The sequence below is a fragment of the Cicer arietinum genome, chromosome 4, assembly GCF_000331145.2.
Source record: "Cicer arietinum cultivar CDC Frontier isolate Library 1 chromosome 4, Cicar.CDCFrontier_v2.0, whole genome shotgun sequence".
Lineage (NCBI taxonomy): Eukaryota > Viridiplantae > Streptophyta > Magnoliopsida > Fabales > Fabaceae > Cicer > Cicer arietinum.
Genome location: NC_021163.2, coordinates 28,725,723 through 28,736,629, shown reverse-complemented (window position 1 = coordinate 28,736,629; position 10,907 = coordinate 28,725,723). Strand labels below are relative to the sequence as shown.

At 28.4% G+C, this 10,907-nt stretch overlaps 2 protein-coding genes across 5 annotated transcripts in view; both read left to right on the top strand.

Annotated features, from left to right (window-relative positions):
* The first annotated feature begins 965 nt into the window (after positions 1–965).
* LOC140920146 (E3 ubiquitin-protein ligase SINAT2-like) lies at positions 966–4,398 on the top strand. 2 transcript variants are annotated; one of them, XM_073367595.1, is made up of 4 exons: positions 966–1,192; positions 2,131–2,450; positions 2,838–3,224; positions 3,857–4,398. In XM_073367595.1, the coding sequence occupies exons 2-4, from the start codon at positions 2,229–2,231 to the stop codon at positions 4,175–4,177; spliced, it is 930 nt and encodes a 309-aa protein (XP_073223696.1). In that variant the 5' UTR covers positions 966–1,192; positions 2,131–2,228; the 3' UTR covers positions 4,178–4,398. The 2 variants fall into 2 exon arrangements, with proteins under 2 accessions (XP_073223696.1, XP_073223697.1); XM_073367596.1 differs by lacking the exon at positions 966–1,192 and adding an exon at positions 1,523–1,653.
* Positions 4,399–7,194: 2,796 nt separating this feature from the next.
* Positions 7,195–10,907, top strand: part of LOC101510374 (probable protein kinase At2g41970) — a 7,166-nt gene continuing 3,453 nt past the window's right edge. Inside the window, exons 1-3 of one of the 3 annotated variants that reach the window (XM_073367592.1) lie at positions 7,195–7,332; positions 9,889–10,022; positions 10,837–10,879. In XM_073367592.1, coding sequence (XP_073223693.1) covers positions 9,920–10,022; positions 10,837–10,879 — 146 coding nt within the window. In that variant the 5' untranslated portion in view covers positions 7,195–7,332; positions 9,889–9,919. Of the gene's footprint in view, positions 7,333–8,559; positions 8,719–8,995; positions 9,337–9,888; positions 10,023–10,836; positions 10,880–10,907 lie in introns of those variants that run through there. The other 2 variants (XM_073367591.1, XM_073367593.1) reach the window with 2 other exon arrangements.

Genomic DNA, 10,907 nt, shown 5'->3' with positions numbered 1-10,907 from the left:
ATATTTTATATTAAATTTATTTAATCTTTTTGAGTTTACATCTTTGAACTATGATCACTTTTTCTGCGTGAAAAGTTGAATTTCCACTATATGATCATTTATATCTTTTTTTTAACAAATAAATAATTATTAATTTAATAAATTAAAAAAAATTATATAAATTTAGAACTGTTAATAGTATAGTTAATCATAAAAATCATTTTTGATAACCGACTATTTTTTAAAAAGCAAATATTATTTTTATCATGATAAACAAATACAAATAATTTATGATTTTTTTTAAAATAAAATATCTAAATTACAAGATGAGAAAATCATTTTTTTAATAATATATAACAGAAGAATTTTGCATACTCTGAAATCCATTTATTAACTTTACATACTTAAACAATCAAGTAAATTATCAAATTCGTCATTAATTTTGTAGATTGTTAAAATAAATGACATCATTTATAATAGCTGGTTAAATATAATGATCAATTTGACAGTTTAATAGAATCAATAATTTTTTTGAAATATTTATGATATTATATACTTACTAAGTGTAACTATAAAACCAATCACAAATTTGATGGTTTACTCTTTAAACAACTTAATTAGAGCTCGTTTGTAATAAATTATTAACAAAATAATTTTTCTATTAAATAATTTAGTTTTTATATTAAATATTTAAAAGAAAATAAAAATATTATTTAGTTTTTATCCATTGTAATGAAAATATTATTTTATTTTAAAGACCAGTTATAAAAAAATGATCCGTATGACAGTGGATAAAAAGAGTGATTATTTAAAATAAAAAATATGTAATAAGAGAAATGTGATACTTTGATGGTTAATTGAATAAACTAGTATGTTAAAGTGGAGAAAAGTTGTTTGTTATTTATGGGGAGGTGGCAATGGCATATGTATACTGGACCATCCACCCTTCTTAGGAGCGTAGCGTAGTACGTAACGACACACAAAGACAAAATATTTTAATTAACTTCCCAAGAAAATTTAATTCTTGTCAGAAACAAATAAATAAATAATAACAAATAACAGAGCACAATACAAGGAACGAAAACAAATCCTGCGATTTCGAATCAACATAGAAGAACAAGATTAACATCAAAACAACCTTGATTCTTACCATCCTTACATAACCAACCACCGACACTTTATTTTTTCCTTCAATCTCTTTAAGGAACTCATGGTACCAATTTTTCATCGTTTATTGCTCCATTTCAATTATTATTATTATTTAAATTTTTTGGATCTTATTTTATTGTGCACCTAAATGTTCGAGTTTTTTTTTTATTACAAAATTTTGTTTGTTTGTTGAAGTTATTTAATTTAAAAATAAAATGGTTTGCAATTTGTTTACATCTCGTGACTTTGTTTTTTTTTTTTTTTTTCCTTTGGTTGATAATGGGTTTGGATGCTTGTTTACAGGTTTGTCTTCATTTTGCATGTAATGTTATGTGGTTAGTTTTTGTTGCATTGTTGCTGGTGAAGGAAGGAAATGTTGTTTTGCATGTTATAAATTGTTGAAATTGGTGATTTTGTTTAAGATGTTCAATTTGAAGGTTTGTTGTTGGTTTTTTCTGGTGGGTGAGATGTAGGTATTGTTTCTGGTAAATCCAACAAGAACTATGTTGTTGCTTGGTTGAATGTGTAAGTTGTTATTGTCTGCATTTTGCCACATTATCAAGGATTGCAGTGTATCTGCAATCACAATTTAGAAAATTGACCTAGTATTTTCCAAAATTTCCTAGATTTTTCGAGAAATTGGGGATGTAGAGTAGAATGAGGCATGGGGGAGGGTGCTTCTGGGATGACATTGTTGCTCACTGTGGTGTTTTTTTTGTGAGTTGTGACTGTTTTAGTATATCTCTAACTCTTCATCCTTAAGTTGAAGTAGCTTGAAAGTTTTGGATCCAATTTTAACAATTTCATAGTAGTTTTGAAGTTTGTTTACTGCATAATATATCCTTGTTTTCGCAGTGAGATATTTTGTTTACAAAGTTCAGTTTAGAGAACTATGGTGTATGATGTTGGTCTCAAATATTTAATTTTATTGAGTTCATGAACTTTGAAAAAATGAAGGATAAATGTTTTAAAGTTAATATTTGCATGGATAATGTGAAACAGGAACACTGACAGATATACGGTGCTTGTTGAAAGATATGAAAGCAGAATTCTGAGTCCTAGTCATTGAGAAAGAAAGACTATTAGATCCGAATTTTTCGATGGATCTGGGAGGCAGTTCCTTCAAAGAAGTTCTTGAAGCTCAGCTGATATTTTCAGATTATGAGACAGCTAAGTCTAAATCTGAGGCCAATTGTAATGGTACATTCACAAAGTCAAGGACTTGTTCGGATGGAAAGAATGGAAATAGTTCAAAGAATGGTGTCTATGACCTACTTGAGTGCCCTGTTTGCAAGAATTTGATGTATCCCCCAATTCATCAGGTTCAGTACTCGTAATTTCGTTTCAATATGAAATTTACTTTTCTCTCTTTCAATTTGAAATTTAATAGCACCTGTTTTTGTCTGTGTGTGAATTTTCAAAAAGTTCAAATTTTATACTGCATGATACAAACATAAAACAGAAGTCGGGATACATAAAGTGGAATTATTAATCCCTATCTCCATATTCATATTGGGTGATTTCTTTTCCGCTTAAAATACTTTTATTGCTTTTTTCTCAACTGCATAATTCATCCTAGTGCCTATGTGTATTAGACTCCAATTTAGTACTCTATGAATTTCTGAACATACTTATTTTAATTAGATGTTCATTTCTAATATTCTTCTAAATTTTAATGTTTCCCTTGATGACTTCATTATGTTTTCCAGTGCCCAAACGGCCACACATTATGTTCGAATTGCAAGATTGCGGTGCATAACCGTTGCCCAACGTGCCACCGTGATCTTGGGAATATAAGGTGTTTGGCTTTGGAGAAAGTGGCGGAATCAATGGAGCTTCCTTGCAGATATCAAAATCTAGGCTGTCATGATATATTCCCATACAACACTAAGCTAAAGCATGAGCAAAATTGTCGATTTCGTCCATACAGTTGCCCCTATGCTGGATCAGAGTGCTCTATGATGTGTGACATTCCAACTCTTATGGCCCATCTCAAGGATGATCACAAGGTCGACGTACATGACGGATTCACCTTTAACCATCGTTATGTTAAATCAAATCCACATGAAGTTGAAAATGCCACATGGATGCTAACTGTAAGTTACTACCTCTGTCCTTATTTATAAGCACTTTTTACAATATTAAGAAAAATAGGTAATATATTTAATGTATCCATTTTATGTATGAATATACCTGAAATATTCTTCTGTATATAGATGTGTTTAAGGCTTTTCATCTTTCAATGCACTTGGTGGTTTGAATTAAGAGTATATTTTGAAAAATAATACTATTGTATATAGTAATTGGAAATGAGACTTGTGTAGTTGTATTCAAGGACAATTTTTTTCCAAAAGGTGCTTATATATAGGGATCGAGGTAGCATTATTTATGAATTCAATAGACTTTTTTAGTATATAATTTGATGTATCACTTCACATGTTTTTGAGTATCTAAATGCATAAGATAAATTGTTGTAGGTATATTTTCGATATGCTACATTTATTTATCATCTTTTAGTTTTTGATGATTGATCTATTCAAAATGATTTCAATTGCATAATGTAATATATTTATGTATTTGATCCATGTGATAGAGATCCGACTACGGTTATGTTGGTTGTCAACTGCCTACACAACCCTCTCCCTTGATTTGTGTTGCGATCCAACATTTCTCTAAGCTAATATGCAAGCTAAAACATGTCATCATTCTAATCAACATATCTTTGCAGGTTTTCAATTGTTTTGGAAGGCATTTCTGCTTGCACTTCGAGGCGTTTCTGCTTGGCACAGCTCCAGTTTATATGGCGTTTTTACGATTCTTGGGCGATGAGAAAGATGCGAAGAAATTCAGGTATAGCTTAGAGGTTGGTGGAAATAGCCGCAAACTTATATGGCAAGGAATTCCGAGGAGCATTCGCGAGAGTCATAGAAAAGTTCGCGACAGTCAAGATGGACTTATCATTCAGAGGAACCTAGCTCTTTATTTTTCTGGTGGAGATAAAAAACAATTAAAGTTGAGGATCACTGGTCGTATATGGAAAGAAGAATGAAAAAATGTAGATATTTTAGGAATGTCACGAAATGATTTCATTTTAAAGATTTTGATCTCTGCAGAGAATGAAGCTTTTGTTTGTCTTCATAGGTTGGCTTTGAATTTCTCATAGATATGAGAGGTAAAATTCAAGTTGGTCTTGAGATTTATGTTCTTTTGTTTTTATTTAAAAATGATTACGATTATAATATTAATAAATGGTGTGCTTCTGAATGTGAATTTTAACTGCTATCATTTTATTTTACTTGTTTAAAAAAGTCCTAAAAATAAGAAAATTCAATTTTTTAATCTCTATACAAGTTTACATGTCTAATACTAGAGAAAAAAATGGAGGGAAAAATATAACTTACACAAAATGACAGGTTATGACTTAACTTTTGATCAAAAGAAAATCGGTCTTTTTTTTCTTTCTTTCTTTCTATTTCAAATTTGCATAAATAGTTTGAATGGATTCAATAGAGAAAGTTATGAGATCTATGGTAATTTCTCAACAAGAAAGAACAAATTGATGTAACGATTCACCGGGTGACAATCCAAAAAGGGGAAATATTGAGTGTGGCCGAGTCAATACATTGTACAAATACATGGACCAGTTTTTAGTTCAACCAATTAGATTTGATTTTTAAAATACTTGTTCATTGTCACATACAAATTGTCATAGACTTGTAGTGCGTTTAGTAAGGAGTTGGTTTACACTATAAGGTCGTGAGTTTAACTCATACTCTTGTTGATGTAGGAGTTTTATTGGTTGGTGATTTGTAAAAACCTGTCACTACTTCTTAATAGTATCTGAAAAGTTGATTATGAGGAAAACAAACGACTCATAGTGCATGCAAGTGCACATATTACAATTTGATGTGACGAGAATAACAAATCATGATATACATTAACTGCACATGAAAATAATAAAAATGCGAGTTACATGCATTGTTGTGGCACTACTATTTTAATTTCTTTAAGTTATTTATTTATGATAAAAACATAAATAAAAAATTTAAATATGTTTTTAGTCTTTGTAAATATGCTTCATTTTAATTTTAGTTCCTGTAAATTTATTTATTTATTTATAACTTGCAAATTCTAACAAGTTTTAAAAATGTTCTTTATGAATTTTTTTTAATAAAAAAATAGTGACATGACTAATTTTAGATGAAGTGATACATAGTGACCGTGTATTGACTAGACAACATTTAATATTTAAAATTAAAATTTATTTTATTAATTCATTTAACAATTTAATAAAAAACTTAAAATTATTAATTAATCAATAAACTAATTTAATAATAAAAACTCAATAATCTTTATCTTCAACCTCAAATTTTTTAATAAAAATTCAACAATCTTTATCTTCAAACCACAAATTCTTATACTTGGATCCAAACCCTAAAAAAAATTTCATCTTCAAAGCCTAAAACTTTTTTCATCTTCACACCCTAAAAATTTATTTTTCCAATTGTGCCCGTCTTTTCTAAAGTTCTGAAGCAAGCATCTTGCAGTCATATAATACAATAGCATCGCCTGTATATACACAAAATAGTAGTATTAATAATAAGATGCAATTGTCATTGGAGATTCAACGTCATCTACCTGATAATAGCAAAGATTTATTACTTAAACACAAAATAAATTTTCAAAATTCAAAATTCTACAATACACATGATTGAAAAAAGAGACTTTATATTGCTTTGTCCATGATATATACTATTGACCGGTGCATTTTTTTTATGCCTTAAGATATCAATTTCAGTAAGGTAAATGCAGAAGATTACAAAGAGATTAGAGAATAAGAGATCTTCTCAAGAAATAAAATTCAGACAAAAGTTATTGAAAAAAATAAATTTATAAAACGCTTTGTATTGTTTATAATTTTTAGGGTTTGAAGATGAAGATTGTTGAATTTTTATTAAAAAATTTGGGTTGAAGATGAAGATTATTGAGTTTTTATTATTAAACTGACTTATTGATTAATTAATTAATTTTAAGTTTTTATTAAATAATTAAGTGAATTAATAAAACAAATTTTAATTTTAAATATTAAACATTTTCCAGTCAACAACAATTACACGGTCACCATATGTCACTTCATCTAAAATTAGTCATGTCACCATTTTTTTACTAAAAAAGATTCCTAAAGGATTTTTTAAAATTTGTTAGAATTTGCAAGGATATAAATAAATAAATAAATAAATAAATAAATAAAAAATTATAGAGATTAAAATCAAAATGAAGTATATTTGCAAAGACCAAAAATATATTTAATCCAAAATAAAATAATTGATTTTTCCGAGAAACACATAAACATGCACTCTTTATCCAAAACTTGCTTAATTTTATTTGAAAAAAGTTAGAAAAACACCAACAAATTATATTGTCTTGTTGTTGTTGTTCTTCTTTCATCTTAATCCATTTATTTGTATAATCTTGTCTTCATTTGTTGTATTTTTTGGCTTGTTCAAAAACAGGTCGGAGAGACAATCACTATGTCCTGTTAATTTATAATGTTTTTTATATCGTTTTTTGTATACTAGTTTGCTTGTGTACTGTCTACAATTCGATATCATGCAATTTTTCTATTTTTTTCAAAACAAAAATTAGAGTATGGCTCTAAATTTTAGTTGAAGTTGTGGTTACGTAAAAAACTGTAATATTATGATAAAATGTAGTCTACGATCATAATTACATTTATGATATCATTATTGAAATTTCTAAAATTTTGCTCTTTAATAGTATCTAAAAAGTTGATTTTGAGAAAAAAAATCATAATGCATATACTACAATTTGAGATATTTGGTGTAATGAGAATAACAAATAATAAAATACAATAACTAAACATTGAAAATAGCAAAAATGCGAAGTACATGCATCGTTGTGGCACGTATACAACCTTATAAGGTCAGGGATAGCATCACTAATACTATCTTAATTTCTTTAATTAATTAATTTATGATAAAAAATAAAATAACCTATTTTTTCGGGAAAAACATAAACATGCACCCTTTATCCAAAATTTGTTTAATTTTATTTGGAAGAAGATAGAAGAACACCAACAAATTATGTGTTCTTCTTCTTCCCTCATTTGAATCCATTTATTTATACAATCTTCTCTTCATTTATTGTATTTTCTGGCTTGTTCAGTAGCAACAGGCCAGAGAGGTAATCACTATATCTTATTCATTTATGATTCCTTTTTTTATATCTTTTTTTTCTTTTCAGATTTCAATTTTTGTTAATGTTGTTTGCTAGTTTGGTTGTGTATTGTCTACAATTTCATATCCCTGCAATTTCTTTATATTTTTCAAAACAAGAGTTATAGCATTGTTCAAAATTTCTGTTGCGGTTGTGGCTACGTTGAAAATCTTGATATTGTAGTAAAATAGACAATGCGACCATAATTAAATTTGTTATATTGTTATAGAAATTTTTAAAATTTTGGTATATATTGTTATCTAAAAAGCTGATTGTGAGAAGAAAAAAAAAACTCAGTGCATGCAAGTGCACATATTATAAATTTAACGTATTTGGTGCAATAAGAATAACAAATCATGATATACATTAACTGAACATGAAAATAATAAGAATGCGAAGTACGTGCATTGTAGTGGCACGTACATAACCCTTGTAAGAACCCTTGTAAGATCAAGATTAAATTATTAAATAATCAATTTTCCCAGGAAACACATAAACATGCATCATTTATCCAAAATCTGCGTTATTTTATTTGGAAGAAGTTAAAAGAACATGAACAAATTATGTTTCTTCTTCTTCTTTTCTCGTTTGAATCCATTTATATATACAATCTTCTCTTCATTTATTGTATTTTCCGACTTGTTTAGAAATAGGTCAAAAAGATAATCACTATGTCTTGTTAATTTATAATTCTTTTATTTTATTTTTTTGATTTTGATGTTCTGATAATGTTGTGTGATAGTTTGCTTGTGTATTGTCGTCTACAATTCCATAACTATATAATTTTCCATTATTTTCAAAACAAATATTAGAATATGGTTCTAAATTTCAGTTGCACTTGCGATTACATTGAAAACCTTAATATTGTGGTAAAATGTAGACAATGCGACGAGAATTGCATTTCTGATTTCGTTATAGAAATTTCAAAAATTTTGATCTTTAATAGTATCTAAAAAGTTGATTGTGAGAAAAAAAGACTCATAGAGCATGCAAGTGCACATATTACAATTTGATTATTTGGTGTGATGAGATAACAAATCATTATATACATTAACTAGACATTACAAATGCGAAGTAGGTACGTCGTGGTGGCATGTACACAACCTTTGTAAGGTCAACATTAGATCATCACCACTTTCTTAATTTTATTTATTTATTTATGATAAAAATTAAAATAATCTAAACATTCACTCTTTATCCAAAACTTGCTTAATTTTATTTGGATGAAGTTAGAAGAACACCAACAAACTATGTGGTTTTCTTCTTCTTCTTCTTTGATTTGAGTCTATTTATTTATATAATCTTCTCTTCATTTGTTGTACTTTCTAGCTTGTTCAGAAACTGGTCACAGAGGTAATCATTATGCGTTGTTAATTTATGTGAATATTGTGTGCTAGTTTGTTTGTCTATTGTCTACAAATTCCATAACCATGCAATTTTTCGATTTTTTTCAAAACAAAAATTAGAGCATGATTCTAAATTTAGGTTGCAGTTGTAGTTACATTGAAAACCTTGATATTGTGATAAAATGCAAATAATACAACTATAATTATATTTGTGATCGCAATTGAAAATTCTAAAATTTTGGTGTGATTAGCAACAAATTATTATATACATTAGTTAAACATGAAAATTGTAAAATTGCGAATCATGAAAATAGTAAAAATGCGAAATACGTGCATCGTGGTGGCACGTATACAATCCTTGTAAGATCAAAGTTTTAGCTTCACTGCTATCTTAATTTCTTTAACTAATTTATTTATTTATGATAAAAATAAAATAACCTATTTTCTAGGGAAAAACATAAACATGCACCCTTTATTCAAAATCTGCTTAATTTTATTAGGAAGAAGTTAGAAGAACACCAACAAATTATGTGTTCTTCTTCTTCTCTCGTATGAATCTATTTATTTATATAATCTTCTCTTTATTTATTGTATTTTCTGGCTTGTTCAAAAACATGTCAGAGAGGTAATCACTCTGTCTTGTTAATTTATGATTCCTTGTTTCTACAATTTTTTTTAGATTTTGATATTATGTTAATGTTGTGTGCTAGTTTGTTTGTGTATTATCTACAATTCCATAATCATGCAATTTCTCCAGTTTTTTCAATACAAAAATTAGAACATGGTTCAAAATTTCAGTTTCAGTACTGGATACTTTGAAAACCTTGATATTGTGGTAAAATCCAGACAATGCGACCATAGTTACATTTGTGATATCGTTATAGAAATTTTTAAAAAAATTATATTACAACTCTGAATGCGTTTGCAAACCACATATTATAATATCATGCGTTAGGACTATCATCTAGTTTTTTCCTTTTCAAACCATGAACTTTATTGTTCTCCAATTTTGCATTGAGGGGTTTTGTTTTGTGGATTTGTCTTAATTGTTTATGTCACCATTTCCAAATGCAAATTGTGGGTGTTTTAAGCTTTATGGTTAAAAAAAAATGTGTCCTGCAAAATTTTAATGTTTCTTAATTGGATATATTTTGATACCTTTTAATGGTTTATTTAGACTAGTGATTTGACAAGACAAAGTTTGAGCTATGTTGTGCTGTGGAGGTACTGAAGAGGATTTTACCGGCCTAGCTGCAAGCCATTATAGTGCATCACCTATTGGGGGTAACGCATACGGTGGTGGTGGTGGAGGTAATTAACATATATTCTCATTTCTTTTTCATATCTCTATTCATCATTTTTGTTAAGAGTCCTACATTAGGATACGACGAAATATGACTTGAAAAAATACTTATGAATGAGTCTAGCTGATTTTGTAGGGTTGAGTTGGGTCAAATTCAAATTATAAGATAGTATCAGAAAGTATCGAAAATCTATTGGATCAATCAAGTCTCGCTCCAAAAGTCCAATTCTAGGTGTGTGTCAAATATCACCTTACATGCTGGTTTTGTAAGAATGAGTTAGATCCAACCCAAATTCTAAAATGGTATCAAAATTTATCTAAAATTCCTTGGGTCACTCAAGTGACACTTCATGTTTAGTCTTAAGTGTTGAGGGGTGTGTGTTAAGAGTCTCAAATGGATGAGTTATGATCTGAAAATGTGTTTATAAGAGAGAGACATCCCTCACCATGCCGATTTTGTATGGTTGAGTTAATCCAACCAAAATTCTAAGAAATTTAGCTTACTAGCTATCTATCCATGTAATTGACAGTTTGATGATTGACACTGATGAAAAACCTTGCTTGTTGACAGCATTGATATAAGAAGAATGAAAACAAGGAGAATGTCTAATATCAATCTAGTGAAAAGTAGAGATAAAGTTAAAATATATAATTGTAGTATCATATTCCACATAAATTACATAATTGTATTCTATTTATTGATGTATGACAAACTTATCAGTTATTTGGCATAATTTATCAAGGAGCAGACTAGTTTTCAAATACTATATATCCTAACTATTCATTCAATTAGTAGTAACTTACAGTAACCTTTGAACATAGGCGGCGATAGAGGAGAGCCGAGGAGCAATATTGTGAAGAGCGGGGGGCCACAGAAAAAATTAGCAATCTAG

What these genes read in the sequence shown, in the direction of transcription:
- LOC140920146 (XM_073367595.1), top strand. Translation starts at nt 2,229, where the DNA reads ATGGATCTGGGAGGCAGTTCCTTCAAAGAAGTTCTTGAAGCTCAGCTG. An exon ending in TGTATCCCCCAATTCATCAG is followed by an intron (nt 2,451 to 2,837) that starts GTTCAGTACTCG and finishes TATGTTTTCCAG; the next exon opens with TGCCCAAACGGCCACACATT. An exon ending in ATGCCACATGGATGCTAACT is followed by an intron (nt 3,225 to 3,856) that starts GTAAGTTACTAC and finishes ATATCTTTGCAG; the next exon opens with GTTTTCAATTGTTTTGGAAG.